The sequence below is a fragment of the Pelodiscus sinensis genome, chromosome 2 (assembly GCF_049634645.1).
Source record: "Pelodiscus sinensis isolate JC-2024 chromosome 2, ASM4963464v1, whole genome shotgun sequence".
Lineage (NCBI taxonomy): Eukaryota > Metazoa > Chordata > Testudines > Trionychidae > Pelodiscus > Pelodiscus sinensis.
This window is the reverse complement of record NC_134712.1, coordinates 211,352,217-211,376,178: the sequence shown is the minus strand read 5'-3', so window position 1 is coordinate 211,376,178 and position 23,962 is coordinate 211,352,217. Positions and strand designations below refer to the sequence as shown.

Sequence of the window (23,962 nt, the reverse complement as noted above, 5' to 3'; positions counted from 1 at the left end):
CAGGTGATCCCTCTACTAACATCCATTTCCAGCCTCTGACAAAAAAGCAAGAGACACCATTCCTACTCATTCTAGCTAAGAAGTATTGATGAACCTAATGTCCATGAATTTATCTAGTTGTTTTTTGAACCCTATTAAAGTCCTGTTCTTCACAACCTCCTATGGCAAGGAGTTCCACAGGTTGACTGTGTACTGCATGAAGAAAAACTTCCTTTTGTTTGTTTCAAACCTGCTACCTCTTAATTTCATTTGGTGACCCCTAGTTCTTACATTATGGGAACAAGTAAATAACTTTTTCTTATTAACTTTCTCCATACCTGTCATGATTGTATAGACCTCTATCATACCCCCTTTGTCTCCTTGTTTCTAAGCTGAAAATTCCCAATTTTTTAAATCTCTCTTCATATGGCACCCATTCTAAACCCCTAATCATTTTGTTGCCCTTTTCTGAATCTTTTCTAATGCCAATATATCTTTTTGGAGATGAGATGACCACATCTGTGCACCATGTTCAAGATGTGGGTGTACCATGGATTTATAAAGAGGCAATAAGATATTCTCTATCCCTTTTTTAATTATTCCTAACATTCTGTTTGCTTTTTTGACCTCTACTCCATACTAAGTGGCTGCGTCTAGACTGGCAAGTTTTTCCACAAAAGCAGCTGCTTTTGCGGAAAAACTTGCCAGCTGTCTACACTGGCCGCTTGAATTTCCGCAAGAACACTGACTTCCTACTGTCTGAAATCAGTGCTTCTTGCGGAAATACTATGCTGCTCCCGTTTGGGCAAAAGGGCCAATGTAGATAGCTCACATTTGTTTTGCGCAAAAAAGCCCCAATTGCAAAAATGGCGATCGGGGCTTTTTTGCGGAAAAGCATATCTAGACGCTTTTCCGCAAAAAGTGCTTTTTTGCCAAGTCCGTGCCAATCTAGACGCTCTTTTCTGCAAATGCTTTTAATGGAAAACTTTTCCGTTAAAAGCATTTGTGGAAAATCATGCCAGTCTAGACGTAGCCAGTGGGTATTTTCAGAGAACTATCTTTAATGATTCCAAGATCTCTTATTTGAGTAGTTATAGCTAATTTAGTCCCCATCATAGAGTATGTATAGTTGGGATTATTTATTCCAATATGCACTATTTTGCATTTACCAGCATTAAATTTCATTTGCCATTTTGTTGTCCAATCATCTAGTTTGTTAGTAGTGCCAGTAAAACTGTCTCATGGTCTCTTATCTGTTTTATACTTGGATTACAAGGCCTTTGTAGTCCTAGTCCATAGGTTTTTATGTTTACTCAAGAAACACTTCACACCGTGAGAGTTGCATCACTATTCTTTATTCACAACTGATCCATTACCTAAAAAACTCCCAAAACTATATTAGAGGCAAGGTGGGTGAGGTAATATCTTTTATTGGACCAGCTTCTAATTGTGAGAGATGAGCTTTGAAGCTTACACAGAGCTGTTCTTCAGATCTGCGTAATGCACTCAGAGTGGCAGAGTTAAATGTAGGCTAAAACACATTCCTACTTGAAGTAGGAATAAGAGATCCTCCGGAAAAGGGCTTTTTCCCGGAGGATCAGGGCCAGTGTAGACGCTCTCTTCCGGCTTTTCTACAAGCCAGAAAAAAGCGGCAGACATTTTTATTTAAATGCCGCGGGGGATATTTAAATCCCCTGCGGATTTCCCTATTACGACCTGGAAAATTAGCATGCCCCTTTCGGAAAAGGGGCCAGTGTAGACGTAGCTACAGTGTGTAGATTAGATCATAAGGAAAACTTTTAAAACCTGTGATTGTGTAAACAATGCACAAATTAGAGAGTTACCTTGTCAATGCAAGTGCCTGTACAGTTCCAGTGCTGATTAAAAAGCAAGCACTGTATTGTTTCACTAAATTTAGTCCTTCCTACCCAGCTTGCTCAAATAACATAAGTAGTGCTGACAGAGCTAGATATTTTTACACAGAAATAACAGTTATTGGATATTTGGGATGATGCTCTGCACAGCAAAATTTACAACTTCTGACAAAATAGAAGCTGTACAACCCTCATAAACAAAGATATACCCTGAGCAGACCCACTGCAATAATGAAGTGAAAGTCAGTTTACAAAAAAAAATCACTAAGTTAAAACATTATGTACAGTAAAAGACTAACATTAGAAACCTGAGCCCCCAAACAAATTCAACAGCTAAAAAAGTCTAGAGCAAAGTAGTTATACAAAAAAGTCCCCCCTGTGGAGTGTGGATATGGTAGGCATGTTGACTGAAAACATTCAAAACACAGTGCAATAAATTGGAATATAAAAGATTTGGTATTGAAGACTCACTTCAGATTAGGAAGTTGCCCTATCATTTAATATAGGCTTCAAGATAATACTTCCATCTACAAGTACAGGTTGAACCTCTAGTCTGGTACCCTTGGGATTAGACTGGTGCAGAACCATGGGAGATCAATATTGTAGTGAATAAATGGGACAATGCTTGCAATGTTGCTGAATGTATGACTATACTGATATACCCTATAAAAGCATATATCTAGCCAAGACTCACCAACTCTCTTTATAACAAAGATACACAATTTTATTGTATTGGCACAAGGAAATAAGTAGCATAAAAACCATGCTTACATTTAGAAGCATTACCAACACTTCCACTACTTGCTGGCCTCTTAGAAGATATTAGGGGTAAATTAGATCTAAAAAGCACTGAATAGAGCCATCTGTAAACAAACTTTATGGGACAGTGGGGAACTTGACCACATCCATAATAAGTGGGCATCCAGCTAACTAAAATTATGCCAGACCACAGAGAGACAGATTAGAAAGGTTCAACCTGTATTAACATTGTTCAATGGCCTAGAAGCATGCATAAGAATAAAGGCACTGTCCCTCTCCTGGAGGAGATGTGGTTATACATTACAAAAACACTGAAGAGCATGAGAGCACAGATCGTGCTCAGGCATTAATAAGCCTAGAGAAAACCAAAATTTATGTTTATTTGGCCTGAGAGATTATGTTGAGGTGCACTTCATGACCTTCTCTAGCATATAAAGACCTAAAAGCTACTGAAGCACTGTGTGACAGTGAAGGTGACCTATTACATCCTTATATTTAAGATATACTTGATTCGGTAAGACGGAAATTTCTGTCAGCCCATTTTATAATTTGTTTAGGCTATCCAATCATCTTTGGCAATTCCAGATCACACGTGGATAAACTAAGTTTACCAACTTATGCATTGTATTAAGTTTTAGCTACTGGGCAGAATTACTTAAGTAGTTTCAGTGATATGTTTTTCAACACACTATGAAAAAGAATGAAAAACATTTGTAAGAACCTAAAGGTTCTCTCAAGGTCAACAAGAGTCTTGGGAGGGAATCTGGGTGGGGAAGGGGGTCTGGGTGCAGCCTCTGGGCTGGGGCAGTGGTATAGCCTCTAGGAGTGGGGCACTGAGGGGAAGAGGATGTGGGGTGCAGTGCTTTCCTGGAGCAACTGGGGAGGGCTGGGGGACTCTGCATGCTGCTTCTGCCTGTAGGCACAGCCCCCACAACTTCCCACTTGCCACAGGGCTGCTTGGGGCAGGGACAGTATGCAGACACACATGCTGCAGGGCAGCAGAAAAATGCTCGGCCCTGCTGAGTTGGCGGGGGCCCCAGACTGTTTTATAGCATCCAGTGTCAGCAAGCAGGCCAGGGGACACATGAAAGAATAGCATGTAGGGGCAGCAGGCAGGGCCATGGCAAAGACCCAGTCCTAAAAGCTTTGGCGGAGCATAGCCCCGAGCCAGGAATATTCCTGGTGCCTGAGAGCATCATGGGCCCATATAACTTGCTGCTTATATCAAGCAGCAAAGCTCTGTAACAGCTTATACAGTGACGGCACACACCCCCATTGCCGACCATAGTGCCCTGGGCAGTTGTCCGCCTTGTAGGCCAGTCCTGGGACTCTGGACTATGAGCTCCAGATCTGCAGCATGATCTTTTCTTCTTCTAAACAGACTGACCGTCCTCCTGTTCCAGGACCTATAGAGTAATGCCCATAAGTAATGTTCCTGATTGACGAAACAGGCAGATTCCTTTCTAAACACTGACATTTTTTCATACTGTTGCACTTTGCCTCACTGAGTGGTTTGGTTTACTTGGGATGCACCAGTCATCTGCCTCTGTTGCTGTTTGATAACGCTTGAAGGCAGACTTGTTGAACACAGGGAGCTTTTCTATTGATTCAGTTGAAAGAGCCTAAAAACAAAAAACAAAAATATCCTCAAAAGACAAGAATTACTTATTCAATTATCTCTTTCAAGTCACTTTTCGAGAACAGTAAGAGTTCTAATAGATCATTTAAAAATCATAAAGCAATATACACATAACAGTAAGTTTTAAAGACCTGAACCACTGACATTCATTAAATAACTAATCTAAGTATTGATTAATAGTTCCACATTATTCTTTTGCATCTGCAATAGACCATAGTAGTATGTGGTCTTGTGCTTATGTTTGCCATGGAGAGTTTGGACAGGAGAAAGATGTCCTCTAATGTCAAGAGATGTTGCCACCAGATTTTACAGGCTAAGACCAGTGTTCTCTGTAAGCTGTGCGCTTGGGTGGCCATGCAGAAGAGATTCAAATCCACCCAACTGATTAGCAGAGCACACACAGCTTGGTTTTTTGTTTCTACTCATGGTGTACATATACATGCTTCAGTGCACATTTTTAAAAAAAGTGTTTCTGTACATGGATGGAAAAGATTAGAGGGAACATTGGCCATGACCCCTGTCTGTTCTACATGATAGGATTTCTTTGGGGCAATTAAAAAAAATGAAGATAACCCTGGATTTAGCAGGATATCTTTCTCACAGGGACCAAAGATACATCTCACCCCATTTTATAGATACAGCACTATTCTATGAAGAACAGACAGGTTGGGATGATATTAATAGAAAGTTACTATAATATGGGACACTTTATATACACACCATTTCATAGGTTGTACTTAGATACTTAAATATATTTAAGTTTTGTAATGCAGTCAGTGCAAAGTACCTCTCAGAAGTAGATGCAGACTAACAAAAACCATTTCTTTTCAGTTACCTGCAGAAACTTAGTATATACCTGCAGAAATTCGGTGAAAGACTGGACTCTTATCTAATGTAGTATCAGAGGGGTAGCCATGTTAGTCTGAATCTGCAAAAGCGGCAAGGAGTCTTGTGGCACCTTATAGACTAACCGAAGTGTTGGAGCATAAGCTTTCGTGGGAAAAGACCCACTTCGTCAGATGCACGTCCGATGACGTGCATCTGACGAGGTGGGTCTTTGCCCATGAAAGTTTATGCTCCAACACTTCGGTTAGTCTATAAGGTGCCACAGGACTCCTCGCCGCTTTTATCTAATGAAGAATCTGCCATAATTTAAGTCTTTAAATTTACTGAGAATTCAGCACGTATACATTAGCTGCTGAATAAAAAAAAGTTATTGGTAACAGCTATTTATATTTCCTTTAAGACTCGATGTCTCACTGAGGACTCAGATCTGCTGCTTGAATGTTTGTACCTTTGGTGCTTCAATTCTAGCAAGCACCCCGATTCATACAAAATGAATTTGTGTGTGTACATGGGGGGAGGGGGGGGGCAAATACTAATGTAAGTTGGACCGGTTGAAGACTAATGCAATTTCTATTTACCCTACAAATTTACCCTTAGTTCTGACAGTCCAGCTGAGTAATTTCTAGCTCAACAGGAACACAGGATCTATAGCTGAAGTTAGGCCTGCAGTCACTTTTGTGAAGAACCACACTTCAGTGTCAATTAAGTTTACCTATCAGTAATCAGCAATTTTAACAAAAATACATACCTTCAGATAGATAATGGCATCTGTTCCATAACCTGGTACAGAATATAGATTCAAATCTCCTTGAAAGTATTTAGCATATAGACGAGAAATTGGCAAGCCATATCCAAAACCAGCCTAGAAATAAAGTTAAGTACAACACATCAGCATTATACCTGTTTGAAGGGGACAGTTTTGATTCCTGAACATCTGTTACTGCAGAGGTTCTCCCTCACCACCCTCTGTCCTCAAAATTTTAACAAAGAAGCCTAATTTTAGAACACTGGAATGTTATGAAAAGAGTCAGTCTCATCCTCAATCATTAAATACATCAAAAGATCTTTCAGTTCAAGTCTTCAGTTGGGCCATGTCTACATTAGGAGATTTTCAGTTTACTAAATTTGACTTTTGGACTCCCGATTTAACAGATTCAAAGTTCCATGTCCTTACTATGGGGAAGCATCAAAATTAGTCTGAGGCAGGCTTCATTGATTTGGACATGCTACCTCAGACTCAGAGCCCCAGGAAGCACTCTATGGAGCTATGGGAGGCTTTCCGGACGCCAAGAAGTTCAAATTAGTGACACCGAAGCATCTATACTAACATTATTTTGGACTTACAAATTTGGAATTAGTTATTCCTCATGAAAAGCAGAAATAAAAAATTTGAATTCTGTGGTCCCTTATTCCAGAAGGAGGAGCTTGGTAGTGTGGACACACTGCTTACTAATTCAAAGTTGGAGGGTGTTATTTCAGACTAAGGGGTTAGTCTAGACCAGGCCCTGGAGAATTATATATTTTTACACCTCTCACGTCACATAGTGTACTTAAGTTTACCCAGCCCTGCTTTCTCTTTGTAACCAGATGTGGCAGAAGTAGAGAGCTGGAAAGATGGCAAATTACTTGTTTTTTAAGTTTGTCTCCTCAAAGGCCCCAATTTGGAACAAGGATATGCAGAGTGCAAGTGAGAGAAGAGAGCTGAGATGCAGAGGGGCTGGCTACATAGCTTCAGAAAAAAAGCAATGGCTCCTATTCTATTCTTCCTAGCAGCAAAAAGTTGCCTCACTCCCTGCTGACAAAACCCAGCAGCACATAAATTATAGGGTCAAGTGAGGATAGGGAGCAGAGATCACTGATCAGGTTGCAGCCCAGGTGGATAAAAATACATTTTAAAATGTCTTTAAAATTAAAATACTAAGTTTCTCATTGTAAGACTCTACAATTAAATTTCATCACAGACATGCTACCCCTACACTTGCAATTTAAAAAATGAATTAATGGTTTTAGTCTAACTCATCAGCTCTTGCTTCTTGAAAGTTCTGGACTTTCAATTTGTAAGCAGATTAAAATCACATGTGAAAAGACAAAATGCAGGACGGACACTTTCGGCACATGATAGCATAGATTATATTTCTGGATGCGCAGGAATATGTGTTCTTGATCTTATAACTCACTTGGTTAGGTCCAATAATGGTATCAGCAGAATGAATATGTGGACAAAGCTGGCAACGGGGTTTGTTGCAAGGGAAGGTACCAGGGTTGGTATTAGTGTGGTATATGTGAAAAGACAGACATACTGACAATTTTTTTTGTATATGCTTATGTCGTAGTGGACCTTAATGAAGTATAACAGAGGAGTGACTTAAGACATGGTGTAAAGACATGTAAGTAGAGCAAGTACATAATGATCCAGTAATACTGAAGACAGGGTTGCATCTCTTTTAGAAACAATACATCAGGAAATGCCCACACAGAATATTTAAGAGTGACAGTGAAAGCTGTAGTAAACTGAACAAAAGTTTACCTGTCACATGTGCAGTTTTATCATAGACAATACTGCAAACATGGCAAAGATGAGAAAATACTATTAAGGAGCAGCCTTCAGTTTCTTATAAACATACAGCTGCAGTGCCAATTTTTAATAAAATACTTCCTTAACCTGTGATAGGACATCTGCCTCGCACTGGTCCTTTAAGGATTAAAACCCAGCTATGGGAGAGGACTGGAGGGATGGAGCCAGCAGCTGTGGCAGGAATTTGCCAATTAGAACCCAGCTGAAGGCAGTATAAATAAAGGCTCCTGGTGGGGTAGAGACAGAGACTGACTTATGCTTTAGCTGGGAAGCAGGACAGACTTAGCTGCCAGGGAAGGCAGAGACATCCTGACTTGAAGCAGGGCTGGGGAAAGGCAGGGATAGCTCTGGCCAGGCAAGCCCCCAGTCTGTAGGGCCTGAGACTACAAGAGCTGCAGGGAGACAGCCAGAGATAGGAAAAGGCAGCAGGTCTGCATCCCCTTTCCAAATGATGAGTGGCCATTTCAGATTGTAGTTTGCCCCTGTGGCAGGAGCTAGATGAAGACTGGCAGTAGGTCACTGAGGCAAGGTAGGCATAGGGGGTTGGGGTTCTCAAAGGGGGAAGACCCAGAGAGTGGGGACACTGCAGTAGGGCAGTACTCAAAAGAGAAGGATGCTACACTGTCTGGCAGGAACATGGGTCCTAACCCTAGGTGGTTGATGACAATAGGCTAACAGTGGGTGAAACACCAGCTGAAAGGGGGTGCTTGAGAATAGAAAAGCTAATTCCCAGACTGTCCAGCAAGAGGTACCTATGGTAGTGAGTACTTGTCCTGTTACACAACCATTTTGCGTCAGTTTCATGGAAGAAAGGAGGATCCAAATTAATTCCCCCTCAAAATGTTCAATGGAATTCTGTTGATTGTTTTGAACTGTTTATTAAAAATTTGCCTAATCTCAAAACTTTATGAAGAAAACTGTAAACAGATGGAAGTATCTCATCCAAAATATCTAAAAATTAGATTGAAGAATGTAGAGGATATACTCTATATATTGAAACTTATTATCCATAGCCTTAAAACAGACTTCAGAGAAATTGCTGTTGCATTGCCAATGCTGACATTTGGAAGGCACCTAGAGACACTGAAGAATTATACCTCACCAGAAAGTTAAACTGCATGGAATAAAGAAGCGGATGTATCAAACACTAACACACTTCATTTTCTTGAAAATTTCTTTTAAAGATGTATTTTATAAAGGTAGATGCCTAACTTCTGAAGATGCTGCTGCTATGCCATGGGCATTAAAAAAAAACCCATACAACACCAATCCTCAGTTATGCCAGTCATAATAAATTTCATGGCTAGAGGAAAACCATACAATTAGTACATGTTTATGAATGATGTTTTGAACAAAATTACTCCCTCTGAATTGGTGGGAATCATTAGCCAGGCACCTTAATACAGAGTTTGAGTTGCTAAGCCAACTTTTCACAGCAGTGGCTTCCTCTGGCACAGAGAGAGTATTTTCATCCTTTAGTATTATTCACACAAATAAGAAATAGATTGCAAGTTGAAAAAAAATTTGTTTTAGACTATGAATGAAAAACAGTGGAAGATAATAGCTAGATGTAGAAGTTAAGGATATTATACATTCAGGCTGTGTCTAGACTGGCCAGTTTTTCCAGAAAATCAGCCACTTTTCTGGAAAAACTTGACAGCTGTCTACAGTGACCGCTTGAATTTCTGCAAAAGCACTGACTTCCTACTGTAAGAAATCAGTGCTTCTTGTGAAAATACTATTCTGCTCCCATTTGGGCAAAAGTCCCTTTTGTGCAAAACTTTTGCGCAAAAGGGCCAGTGTAGACAGCTGAGATTTTTTTTGCGCAAAAAAGCCCCGATCGCGAAAATGGCGATCGAGGCTTTTTTGCGCAAAAGCGCGTCTAGATTGGCCACGGACGCTTTTCCGCAACAAGTGCTTTTGCAGAAAAGCATCTGTGCCAATCTAGATGCTCTTTTCCGAAAATGCTTTTAACAGAAAACTTTTCCGTTAAAGCATTTCTGGAAAATCATGTCAGTCTAGACGTAGCCTCAGTGTTCTGAGGACTTATCTGTTAGAGTTAGTAACATTTGAAAAAAAATTGAAAGAGTTTAAGGACAATCATCATCTGGCAACTCAGGAGGACTGCTGCAATTGCAAAAGCTAAACTTAACCTTAAATATTACATAAATAAGATTCAAGCGCTACTGAGTCTGTGAGATTTAGTTACCATTTCTAATGTGCTGCTGCTGCATCTGCAGCATGACACAGGTAATTTACTAGATGAATTTTTTCAGAACTTGATTTGACAAAGAATATTCTCTTCAATGTTGTAAAATGCTGTAGTAAGCTGTAAATTAATATGTTTTAGTGATAAAATTTGCACCACTGTTTAAGACATGTGAAGAAATTAGTGGGAAACTTGATTTAAATTTGATTTTTTTTGGGGGGAGGGGCGATTAAAAAAAGTCTACCCTAGCTACAGCTGTTCAGAAGAGAGAGATTCCAGCATACAGATGTCCAGAGGTTAAGAAAACCAGACAGTCATTAGAAATGCATCTCAGCTAGCACCAACCATTGCTGGGGGAATCTCACTTATTCTTCAAATATATAGCCCAATTTGGATTGTACATCTGAAGACAAACGTAGGACGGGCACACAAGCCATTGAGAGACTGCCCCCCTTAACACGCTTTGTCCATTTCTGCACTAAACATTCTTTGCTTTAAGATTTGTTTTTCTACAGGAAAGATTTTTTTTTTAAATGGAAAGGGTATGAGACATTAACAAGCTGCCTTAAGTGGAGATGGGAGAGATTTCAAGGTACAGCGAAGAAAGCCTTAGAATGCCACTGGTCCCATTACAATAAAGTGTATATTTTTTTATTGTGAAGTTCAATTTGCCTTAACTACCTTACAAGCAGTGTGACTGAGGAGATTTCAGGTACTTTACTGTCTTGCATGGAGTGTTTCTTTACAAGTTACAGTAGATTTCAGATCTTACCAAAGGTGCATTACGAGTGTCATCTAGCGCTGGTCTTGGTGCCGTAGAATACATGTAGCTAAACAGGAGATTGATTTTCCTCAACGGAACGCCACCTCCTCTGTCAGATATCTAATTAAAAATTTAGTCAATTGTAAGTTTAATAGAAATAGCAAGTCTGTAGTAGAAATAGCATAGCGCATTAGCAGCTGAAACCATCCACCAATAACCCATCAGTTATTCCTGATTAGATACACAAAAACTTATATTTCTGAAACAATCTGTGTCAGTTATCTTAAAGAGAAAACTCTTTACTAGACATTAACTTTGTCTTGGTTGAGTCAGCAAGCTGTTAGACTGAATGTTACAACAAATGGCAGAAGATTTCATTTATGGGTATAACAATACGTTGCACTCTGTTCAGAGATATGATGCTATGAATATGACATTAAAATATTATGCAAAGTGAATCATGTGAGATTGTAAAGGCCGATTTACTAAATTGGATTATCCTACTTGTGTATATGCAGGATTTTGGTATCTGAAGTTAGGATTACTGTAAACGTATTTGTAATAAATGCATAGATAACTAGGAACAAGTGGGTTGTGCCCACAAAAGCTCATGGTACTAGCTATTTTTTTTTAGTTAGTCTCTAAAGATATGTCTAGACTACAAAGCTCCGTCGACAGAGCCATGTAGATGAGGTTTCTAGACATAGGGAAATGAAGCGGCAATTTAAATAATCACCGCTTCATTTACATCAAAGTGGCTGCCATGCTGTGCCAGTCAGCTGTTCGGCGACACAGCGCGGTAGTCTGGACGCTCTGGGAAGCCCTTGTTGACCGCGGAGCATCCAGACTACTGTGCTGTGCTGCCAAACAGCTGATTGGCACAGCGTGGCAGCCATTTTAATGTAAATGAAGCGGTGATTATTTAAATTGCCGCTTCATTTCCCTTTTTCGAGTACACTAATCTACATGGCTCCATTGACGGAGCCATGTAGTTTAGACGTACCTTTAAGTACTGCAGGACCACTCATTTAAAAAAAAAAGCTTAAGACAATGTAATCAGTCTAGTTGACCGACTGAAAAGGACACTAGTATCTTCTAAGACCTATTATTCTTCCTAATCTCTCACAAGGGAACCTTTCTGAGGACATTATAGGCAACTTCTCTCCCATGATGCCATAGCCCTACATGTCTGAATCACTTGCTACTGCAGTCCATGAGAACACTAGTATTTTTCCACTGACTGATGGGGTGGGAATCAGACTGGAAGACAAAGGATTCCTGCCATATGCAAAAAACTATTTAAGGCAAGAAAGTGACATCAAGGTTCTCTTTCAGAATCCCTGCCCAAGAGAGCAGCTGTGAAAACCTAAGGAATGAAAGACTGGACTAGGAGAGAAGGACCAACCCCAGGCTAAAGCTGTCTGGCCTGCAAAAGGAATATCTGGAGTTTTAAGCTCTAGCGTTCAAGAATCTTCAAAATCTACATAGAACAGCTACATTTAGGATGAGAATTTGCTACTTATAACTAGTTAATTCAGTATATGGGGCTTAGATTGTGTGGCTGTGCTAGGTAACATGTTTTGATCTTTCCTGTCCCGTAGTCACTTTTTAAAAAATCATTAATGAACTTGTTTGTCTAAACCCAATGTGTAGGGAGACCATAACAGAGTGTTGTTGCAGGTCTTCCTCCACACTGAGGGAGGGGCAACTCTGAATTTATGCTGTATAGGTCTTTATGCAGTGCAAGACTGTACAATTTTGGGTTTATCTTCCAGAGGGTACTCTAGAGGCTACTCGAATACTGGGCAATTCCTTAGCTAAGCCTTCCCATGCAATGCTGATCACAGCAATTTAAGGTCATGTCTCCACTTGCTGTGCCGAAGATCAATCTTCTGGCATTTGATTTAGCAGGTCTAGTTAAATGAAATAGTTAAGTCCTGCTAAATTGAATGCTGACGGTGACTCCAGTACTCCTCACTAGGGACGTAAGGGATAGTCAGATACCTGACCAGCATATGCTTATCTGGTAGTTGATTAGTGACTCGACTAGTTGCTTCCCATCCCTCCCCCTAATCAGAGAGGCAACGGGGGGGGGGGGAACGCGAAGAGCAGGAGCTGGTGCTTCCATCAACTACTTGAAATTTAACATCCCTACCCTTCATAGTTGCAAGGAATAAGGTAAGCTGACAGGGGAGTTTGCCCCTCTCGGCTTCTCTCTGAAGACTGCACCAAATCATCAAGGTAAGATGACTTCAGTTATGTTGCATACCTTAATCTAATTTTCCAGGTCTAATGTAGACCTGGCTTAAGTTCTGCAGGAGGGTGTGTGCTGTCAAAAGTGAGGGTATGTCTACACTACAGTGCTAATTCGAACTAACTTAGTTCGAATTAGTTAATTCGAACTAAGCTAATTCGAACTAACGCATCCAGACTAAAAAACTAGTTCGAATTAGCGTTTTGCTAATTCGAACTAGCATGTCCACCTTAAGGGGACCCTGAAGCGGGGTTAAGGATGGCCGGAAGCAGTGCCGGCAGGGCATCAGATGAGGACTTAGAGCATGGAGCTGCTGCCTCAGGCTAGCCGAGGGCTGTGCTTAAAGGGACCTGACCCCCACCCCGGACAGACAGTTCTCAGGGGTGCCCCACTTGCAAAGCAGTCCTGTCTTAGAGTGCCCTGAGTGCCCACACTGGGCACATCACAGCACTCGGCCATCAGACCAGCTGCACTTGCCGCAGGCTGCCATCTGGGGAGAGGGAGCAATTGGGGGGCTGCAGGAGAGCTTCCACCCCCAGAAGCCCACAGAGCCAGCCCAGTCCTCCCCATCGGGGGCTCGTACCCCATTCCTCCCTCACCTCCTTCCACTTACCCTTCCCTAGCCCCCCTTCCTGATGTACAAAATAAAGTAAACGTGTGGTCAAAAATGGAATCTGTCTTTATTGAACAAAACTGGGGGAGACTGGGAAAAGGAGGTGGGAGAGGGGAAGAGAGAGGGTAGGAGAGGGGAGGGCAACTACAATGATCAGAGGTTTGGAACAGGTCCCATATGAAGAGAGGCTAAAGAGACTGGGACTTTTCAGCTTAGAAAAGAGGAGACGGAGGGGGGACAGGATAGAGGTCTATAAAAGCATGAGTGGGATGGAGAGGGTGCATCAAGAAAAGTTCTTCATTAGTTCCCATAACAGAAGGACTAGAGGACACCAAAGGAAAGGAATGGGTAGCAGGCTTCAAACTAGTAAGAGAAAGTTGTTCTTCACAAAGCAAAGAGTCAACCTGTGGAACTCCTTGCTGCAGGAGGCTGTGAAGGCTACAACTAGAACAGAGTTTAAAGAGAAGTGAGAAAGTCATGGAGGTTGGGTCCATGGAGTGCTATTAGCCAGGGGGTAGGAGTGGTGTCCCTGCCCAAAGTTTGTGGAAGGCTGGAGAGGGATAGCACGAGACAAATGGCTTGGTCACGGTCTTTGGTCCATCCCCTCCAGGGTCCCTAGGGTTGGCCGCTGTCGGCAGACAGGCTACTGGGCTAGATGGACCTTTGGTTTGACCCAGTACGGCCATTGAAGCTCAGGGTCTCAGTGGACCACCTTGATTTTCATGCACACCTGCTCCTGGGTGGCCAGGCTGGCAGCTCTCCTGCCCTAGATGGCCACTTTCCTGTGCCTAGTGCGGAGGTCGTGGACGAGGTCCACGATATCCGCACTAGTCCAGGCGGGTGCCTGCCTCTTGCGGTCACGGGCAAGCTCGCGGGAGCCGCCAGCCCGGTCCCGGGAAGAGGGAGAGGGCTGGGGGGGGCATCGGGTGGCTGGCTCGAGCCGTGCCAGTTGCAGGGTCTGCTGGCTGGGTGCTGGCAGGCTTGCACCTGGCACGGGCACCGTAGCCAGCCCGTGCCCCTTTAAGGGGTCCGGGGCCGGGAGGGGGGCAATAGAGTTTCCCTGGTGTTGAACAGAGTGGCCACCAGGGAAAGCTGGAGAGGGCTAGCCTCCCACTAGTTCGAATTAAGGGGCTACACACCCCTTAATTCGAACTAGTAAGTTCGAACTAGGCTTAGTCCTTGTAGAATGAGGTTTACCTAGTTCAAACTAAGCGCTCCGCTAGTTCTAATTAAGTTCGAACTAGCGGAGCGCTAGTGTAGCGCCTATCAAAGTTAATTCGAACTAACGTCCGTTAGTTCAAATTAACTTTGTAGTATAGACATATCCTGAGATACCTAGAGTGTTTGCACCTTGTCACAGCATTACAGAGTGAAAGGGAGCCCAGGCTCGTGGGTCAGGCAGGTTCAGCAGTAAGCCAGCCCCAGATGGCACCCTGAAGGGAGAAGAACTTATCATAATGGGCTACTGGAGTTGAGTAACAGATTACCTTAATTGTCAGGTCTTCGCTTCCTAGAACAACCGTCACTTTAACTGGAGAAAGGGAAGAACTGTTCTCCTGATGTTCAACTGTTGCCCTCATTGCATTCTATGGAAATTAAAGTCATCAGAAGATTTTGGTTCAGTTAACTATATAACACTATTGCAGCACCAGATAGTAGGTTCTTGTGTGGTTCCTTCCTCTTCAACTGCATATCAGGTCTTTATTAGAAAGACCTGACTGTACTTCTCCCCCACCCCCATCCCAACTGTCTCTGGGGAATGTTCTTAGTAATTTATTATAGTATAGACGGAAGGAAAAAATTGTATCTAGAAAGGATTCCAAAAGCAGACCTTTTATTTGGGACTGCATTATTGGAAAGGGCACATCAACATTATGTTGATGTAACATTAAATTGTACCTGCCCAACATGAAGATTAGAGGTTATGCAATTTGAAAAAGAAAAGCTGTAGTCAGATTCCAACACAATAGCCATGCTTTATGGTCATTAAAAAGTTCTAACTGCTTTACTCTCAAACAAGCCAAGCTCTCTTGAATTCCACTAGCTCTTGGTCTTTCTCCCCCTCCCTCCCAAGAGCACACAGATGCTACATTCCCTACCAAACAAATATTGAGATTTAAATTTTTCGCTCACTAAGACTGAAATACGTTAGGTCATGGTCATAGAACTGGGCATTGGCATGCTCATAACAGAAACATGGGTTTACAAACCTTGAACAGCTCAAACAGCATGTGAAAGAGGTGGGAAGGAACATAAACAATGTGAATGGGTAGTCCCGGCATTTTTCCTATAGGGAGAAAAAGAAAACAAGTTTTCCCCCCATTAAGGCTTCTTTTCTGTTAGCTTGGCTTCCCAAACTATTTTAAACAAATGTCATGCTCTAGTATATAAAGTAGTGAGTGAAAGAGTATTTTCCCCAAAAGCACATTGTATCCCAGTTTGTGCACAATGCATTAATTTTATGAACACCAGAATTATTCTCAAGTGATTGTTTGTATCATTCAATTTTTAGCATTCCTAATAGAGTGGGCAAGAACTAATGAATGGTATTTCTACACTGCAAAGTTAATTTGAAACAACAGCCATTATTTTGAATTAACTTTAATAGCATCTATATGTGCAAACAGTTATTTTGAAATTAATTTGAAATAGCGGATTGCTTAATTCAAATTTGGTAAACCTCATTCTACAAGGAGTAATGCCAAATTCGAAATAGCTATTTTGAATTAAGTGCTCTATATACACATAATTCAAAATAGGGGGCCTCCAGCTCTTCCCAGGGAGCCCTGGTGGCCACTCTGAGCACAACCAGGAAAACTTACTCTCCTCTCCCCTAGCCCCAGAGCCATTAAAGGGGTAGACCCTGGCCACAGTGCCTCTGCCAGCTCCAAGCCTGCCAGCCCAGAGGCAGCAGTAGCCACCGGGTCCCAACCCAGTGGCCCCAGAACATGAGCCAGCAAGCCACTGGCAGCCAGCCCTCCACCACTCGGGGTGGACGCTCTCTTGCAGGGCCTCCTGGATCCTGACAGCCCCCTGATGAACCCCCCGGCCTGCAACCTGCAGCAAGTGCAGCCGGGATGATGGCAACGACCCCATGAGATGCACCAGCGTGCCCAGGGGCAACTCTGGCTCCATGTGGCCAAGTGCTGTGGTGTCCCAAGGGCGGGCACTCCAAGGGTATGTCTACACTAGCCACCCTAGTTTGAACTAGGGTGGCTAATGTAGGCATTCGAACTTGCAAATGAAGCCCGGGATTTAAATATCCCGGGCTTCATTTGCATGTTCCCGGGCGCTGCCATTTTTAAATGCCCTGTAGTCCGGACTAACTGCCCGCGGCTACACGCAGCACGGATTAGGTAGTTCGAATTAAAGCTCCTAATTTAAAGCTCCGAAGGGCACTCTAAGAGTATGTCTACGCTAGCCACCCTAGTTTGAACGAGATAGTTCTCAGGGTTCCCCACTTGCTTGTTTGTCTGGGGTGGGGATAGGGTCCCTTTAAGCATGGAGCTCAGTTAGCCTCAGGCAGCAGCCCCACACACTAAGTCCTAACCTGATGCCCTGCTGGCACTGGTTCTGGCCAGCCTTAACTTCGGTTCGGGGTCCACTCAGTATGAACGTGCTATTTCAAAATAGCAAAACGCTATTCAAAATAGTTTGTGTGCAGATGCGTTAATTCGAATTAGCTTAATTCAAATTAACTATTTCGAATTAACTTAATTCGAATTAACGTGATCGTGTAGACATATCCTAACTGTACAGAATCAGACATATGCAGAGTATGTGGATTAGAACGCAGTAGTTGCTGGAGTCTAGTGCTGCATCCAGTTTCTGTGTGAAGAAGTTTATTTCTTGCCATCATATGACAGTGCTTGCTGATTTTTTTTTACATAAATACAGCCGCTCTCCGAGTTACGAATGAGTTACGGACCAAACACGCTGTTCGTAAGCGCGTGTCGCGTTCGTAACTTGGGGACCGCTTTTACGACCGCTCCATGGGAGCTTTGGTCGCAAGTGCGAATGGTTGTAACTCGACCGTTCGCAATTCGGGGGGCAGCTGTATATAAACAGATCAATTTGTCCTCCGCAGCATTTATGAGAACCACACCTCAAAAAGTTCATATTTGAGAGTCAAAAAGTTATACCAATGTACTACCTTCTGGAAGCAAAATGCAGAGAAGGCTTGGATTGCAACAACTTAAGGTGAAAAAACAAAATTTGAGATGCTTAAAGAAGTGGAAGGAGAAAACATGAGATTAGCTGACTGGTAAACCAGATTCAGAGCCATGTATAGACTACTCTGACAAAAGCACTAAGGAGAGGCTGAATGAAAGGATCTACTTCCTAGAAGAGTCAGTTTGGCTATCGATAAGAATTATTAGTCTGCAAATAAGACATTAAGCCATTATCTTACCATTCACTTGAATAAGCCTTAATTCTGGAGAATCTAAGTAATACTGGTCACAGAGTCGCCGGGAACTTTCAAAAGCATCTGCAATATTTTTTTAATTTTATAAAAATAAGAGTATGCAGTAGTAAAATGAAGTGTTATAATACAAGCAATTTAATCTCTTTGGCAACATCTCTTCATATGACATTCACGTATTATTGCAAGATGTAAACATGCAGGTTTTTAACATGAAATATTTATAAACTATTACTATGAATTGTGATGAACAGCGTTAAGATTAATATGCAAATTTACGCTGCAGAACCTAAATGCTAATTTGAGAGTTTTGTAGAATAAAAAGAATGAAAAATAGAAGAAGTTTTTCCACCACACACAGCTAATATTGATTTGCCGTGGACTACTCACACCTCCCATCTGATTTAGCATTCATTAATACTAGATCAATAATGTCCTAAATTATTTCTGGATAAATTTCTCTTCTTCTATCTTGCATCCTCCTTAAAAGTCAGGAGATCAGCTACTCTACAATGGTCGGGCACTTAGAGGTTGTTTTCAGCACCCCACAAAAGGACATCTTTTATCTGCATGTCAAGCTACTGGCAGCCAGTCAGTACTAAGCAGGAGGACAGACTAGAGACCTTACAGGATTTAAGAATGTACATACCATTCACCACTCCCACCACATCACAGCATGGATCAATGCTCCCAATGTGCCGTGGGTGACCCGAGTTGGTATTGTCATCAAAAAGAAGTGCTGTTAAGATTAAATAAAAATGCTGATTTATTTCAGGTAAGCAACAAAACTTGAGTCAGTTCACTTTCACACACACACACTGATTAGGAAAATATTCCTTTTATATTTTGCAATTAATAATTTCAGATACTGGAGATTTTTTCCAATCCAATGGGAAAAAGTATTATAGATTTGAAGAGTCAAGCACAGGGGTTGGGCGCAGAGAGAAACACTATTTACTGGAAAGACAAACTATGCTAATTTTTTTACTAGTAGACCAACATCTAAAGTCTATTCATAGGTGAGGATGGTATCACTACATTCCACACAACCTCCTTTTCATTAGTTTAGAGTTAACACTGAAGTTTCAAATTAAGGTAGTTTTCATAGATATTCTTCTAACTCATATATACACTTAAAAGCACTAAACACTAATGATACAAAGTCACCTGTAATACAGGCAGTCCCCGAGTTACGCGGATCCGACTTATGCCGCAGTTACGAACGGGGCTTTTCTCGCCCCGGAGGACGGGAGCGGCGGGACGCCCAAATGCGCCGTGGTCCCGCCGCCCGCCTCCTCCGGGGCGAGAAGAGCAACTCTGCCTCGGGCTTCCTGTAGTCAGCCGCTGGTCAGTTTCAGCAGCGGCTGAATCTGGACTCCAGTTCCTACTTACATACAGATTCAACTTAAGAACAAACCTACAGTCCCTATCTTGTACGTAACCCGGGGACTGCCTGTACTCCTCTAACAGAGATAAAAATGTACTTGACTATGTTCCACAATACTTAAAATGATTTTTTCAAGGAAAAAGACTTACTGTGTTGGTTTATTAGCATCCGGATGGATATACGATTCATGTAAAATCTATCTAAGAAATATTGAATATTTTGATTGGTGACTGGGTCCACACTAGAGGAATCTTGGTATTCAATTACTCCTTGCGCCATTGTAGGAACAACATCGTGGTGTCTATTTCGGACTGTAACAAGAGTATCTATAAAGCTAAATAATCACAAGACAAGTTCAGATAAATATTTAAGATGGAACAATGGCACGTGTCAAATTCTCTATAGCAGGATGTTAAGTTATGGCACAAAGAAACCCTAATTTAGTGAAAGTGTCTTATTTTAGATACAATTGCATGCGTGTGTGTGTCTTAAGGCCTCATAGAATAATTTTCAAATGAAGGACGTCATCGCTATCTTACATAGAAGAGCTTACCCTTTAAAAATATAGGGCTTGATTCACCAGTGCATTATTTCTGTTTTACATCAGAATAATTGAATGGTAAATTGGCTTCATAAGATGTCTGCACCTTTCTGATGATTTACACTTCGAAGGCCTTGTTACAGATGAAGTGCTAGAGCAGCAGTTGTGCCACCGCAGTGCTTCAGTGCAGATGATACTTAAACCAATAGGAGAGTGTCTCCCACAGTGCATATAATCCACCTTCCCAAGAGGTGGTAGGTAGGTTGACAGAAGAATTCTTCTACTGACAAAGTGCTGCCTACATGAAGTGTATATCTGGAAAAATCTGTTGCCAGAGAGGCACAATGTACCAATGTAGTATATCAATGTACAATTCAGAGTGTAAGTCAGGCCCAAGTCATTCTCTTCCCCTGGACCAGAAAAACTTCTGGCTAAAGTAGAATAGCAAGAATTTGCCGGACTTTGCCAAAAGCACATAATGGGACACTCTCTCCCCACACCTGTCCTTAAGTTTTCCCATGTCTAGTCACTTCCTGGGTCTTACTCAGATATACAATATTTTCTTTTTTTGGGGGGGGGGCTTTTGACCCATAGGTAAAATGAAAGAATACACTGGAATATTAGTAGTGTCTAGCTCAAGTTGTTCATAAAAACCTGAGTTAAACAAAAAACCAGAACCAATGCTCCAACCTATAATAGAACTTTAACTTGAATGGGATAACCCAGAGTATTTTTGTTTAATTATTATTTTCCCCTTCTCATGCCAGTTAACATATTATTAGACTTGTTGCCCCTTAAAACAAGATCTGTTGACATAGCAACATTTACCAGCTTTATTGCATTGTCTTGGTCAGTTTCAACAGGTCACATTACAAAACTACGGGAAGTCAATGCAGTTGCAACTAGGGATGTAAGCAATTAATCAAATAGCAGCAAGAGGGAGAGGCTCACGCTGCCCCCAGGAGCTAACCCCACTGCAGCGCTGCACTTTAAATGTAGTAAGAGTCTGCAAGGCTCTTAATATGTTTAATGTGCAGAGCTGCAGTGGGATTCCCCCCCCCCCCCCCCGTTATCGACTAATTGATTAGTCAATGGAAATTTCATCAACTAGTCGATTAGTTAATTAACTGATATTTAATATCCCTAGTTGCAACAGTTAGCAGGTCTTTTAACCCAGTATAATCAGTCATTGTAAGATGAATGCATTATGGAAAAATGGGAAGGTAGATGAAAAGTGACTTGCTTACTCAGATAAAACCCTGTGGTCCTCTGGGTTTTTCTGAAGGAAATCAACAAGGTCCATTAGACTCTGAATGTACCTATGAAAAGAATGTAAAAAAACAAAACAAGACCACACAAACACAAAACAAAAAGGCTGGTTATTTAACTGTCTGTTAAACAATACTGTAGTAGCAGAAAAAGTTCCCACCCAAATTAGGATTTAATAAGTTAATAAATTGCCCTAGCTCTATGATCCCACTCAAAATCAACTTGTGTAGTTCCATGTGAAAGACTTTCTCCTCTTCCTCTGACATCAGCCAGCCCTCCAAATGCTACATAAAATTGGAAAGCAAAGTAGTGTTTGTGCTGGCCCATCCACTGCCTACAATAATAGAGATTATGATGGCTGAATTCCACTGGTGACAAGAAGTAGAATTTAATAGCTGCAATTGAAACTCTGGTAATGATTTAGTTGATGTGAGAACCAGAATAGAATACATTTCACTTTCCTAGGGTGCATCTACACAGCCGCACTAGCTCGAAATAAGCTACACAATTTGAGTTACGCATTATTTCAAGATTGTAGATAGCACCAGATTTCGAAAGAGACTGCAATTCTGACAAATCCCTTAATCCATGTGGAATGAGGTTTACCGGGACGTCAGAATAGAAGCCTATTATTTGGTGGCATTTTGAAATAATGGGTAGGCTGTGAAGATATGGAAAATGCTGTTTCGAGATTTAATTTTGTTGTGTGACGTAAGTGTTCACATGCTATTTTTCTAGACTTCTTATTCGGTGTTGTAAAAACATGTTATAGCTGCTTATAATTCTGTTAACTGGAATGGGCCAGCACTTCTCAGGATGTTTAAGGGATCATGAAGGTGCACAAATGGGTGAAGTCATATTTGAAGTCCCTTTCTACTTGCTTCCTTGCCCTCTGACCATATACTTTGCTATTGTCTTTTCTTATGCCAAGAATATCCAGTATCCTAGAGTTGTCACCTTTATCATAGTTCGTACTGATTACTAAACAGAATTCTTACTTACCATTTCTTTACCAGCTGTACTGATGGAGTGCTCAGTAACTGTTTAGGAAGCAGGTCAATTTCTCTTAGGATATTTGCTAGCCTCACAGGAAGTTCCTGACGTAGAAATGCGAAAGAGGTTCTTTCACATCCATTACTTGAACCTATGAAGTGAGAACAGTGAAGTATTATTTTTAAAAATGGATTTTAACATGCAAGTGCGAGCATGTTTCTTGCAGACTCCCTCAGATGCTAGGATTACATTATAGCAACTGCACAAGAGCAAACTACCGATGTAAGCGACTAATCCCTTGACTAGTCACTTCCCCTCCCCCCCCCCACTTTGTCTCTATCAGAGGCAGCGGGGGAAGGAGGGGAACCAGGAGCCGGTGCTGGGGGGAGCTGGCTTGAAAGATGGTTCCCCCATCACTATCTTCATGGAGGGCAGGGAAGGCAGAGGGGTAGCAGGGACTGGGTGCAAGCCAAGAATCAGCTAATTCCAGGCTTGCACCCAGTCTCAGATGCTGCGCTTCTGCTTTTGAAATGTACTAAGAGCCTGCCAGCTCTTAATACATTTAAAAGGCTGGTGTACAGCAGGGGGACCCAGCACAAGCTGGGAATCAGAGGTCATGGCTTGCGCAGGGTCCCCAATGCTGCACTTCAGCCTTTTAAGTATAGTAAGAGCCTGCTGGGAGCCAGGAGCTAACCCCACTGTGGCTCCTCTGTTTATTAAATAATCAACTAGTTGATGGAAATTCCATCAATTAATTGATTAAACTAAATTTAACATCCCTAATGCAAACCACCTACAATATAGCCAGAATGCTATATTGACTATTTCTTCTATACATGTACCAAGATTTCTTTACTTTACATGTTCTGTATTGGGTATCACATAGAAATGCAAAGGCATTTGTGCATGTCAAGCTCAAGCAGAGGGGATTCCCTCCTCATCACCTACAAGAGCCAAAATCCTACATAAACAGAGCCTCTTAAGGATTGTCTGCCAACCTGTCCCACCCTTCCCTATAAAGCTCAAAGGATCAACTTTTCCCAGCTGCTAAAGCAGATAGTCAGGCCTGCAGCACAAAGTACTCCTTTAAAAAAAACCACCCTATTTTTCTTGACAGATGCCCCACAGTTGGTGACATACAGAGAACTGAGCTCTGGCACTGCTTGCACAGCAGCAGTACTAACGCACAAGATGATTTTTGGCCTATTTTTAGATTCAGCTTCAATAGCTACAACGGGCGGATCTTTCCGCTCCAGGCAGACTTGCCAGCAGCGCGGGCCCCCGTTTCCAAGGACACCTTTCAGGGGAGTCGCGCTGGCGGGGCGCTGGGCAACGTCCAGCACCAATACACACAACACCACGCTCCTGATCCGGCTGCAAACCTTGGGGCGCATGAAGGTAGCGGCCCCGGGGATCAGCTCCTCTGCCCACCAGCAGCCGCTTCGCTTCCAGGACACCAGGGCAGGGGCTTTCAGCAGCGACGTGGCGCGGCACGGGGAACGGGGGGGGGGGGGGGGGGCTGAGACCCCCGAGGAAGGAGCCGACCCGGCGGCGGCAGCGGCTGGTTGCTAGGGCCCATCCCCGGTAGCTGCCCCCCGACCTGCCCGCAGCCCAGCGCCCGCCGCGTACCGAAGTCCAGGAACTGTTTGATGGAGAGCGGAGACGGCGAGTAGCGGGAGAAACGCTCCACCTCGCGCGGCACCCGGCTGCCCACCCCGCCGCCCGCCGCCAGGGGGCCGGCGCTGCGCAGGGCGACCCGCGCGGCCTTCATCGCCTCGACACGGGACTGGCTCGCGCCGGGGTAGCTCTCCGACTGCTGAAGCTGCCCCTCACTTGCC

At 42.6% G+C, this 23,962-nt stretch overlaps 1 protein-coding gene across 1 annotated transcript; it reads right to left on the bottom strand.

The window, feature by feature from the left end:
* Positions 1–1,312: 1,312 nt before the first annotated feature.
* PDK4 (pyruvate dehydrogenase kinase 4) lies at positions 1,313–23,962 on the bottom strand. The gene is made up of 11 exons (XM_075922337.1): positions 23,754–23,962; positions 22,134–22,275; positions 21,110–21,181; positions 19,471–19,655; positions 18,584–18,673; positions 17,923–18,000; positions 15,722–15,798; positions 14,999–15,097; positions 10,654–10,764; positions 5,846–5,959; positions 1,313–4,234 (listed from the first exon to the last, which is right to left on the bottom strand). The coding sequence occupies exons 1-11, from the start codon at positions 23,893–23,895 to the stop codon at positions 4,094–4,096; spliced, it is 1,251 nt and encodes a 416-aa protein (XP_075778452.1). The 5' UTR covers positions 23,896–23,962; the 3' UTR covers positions 1,313–4,093.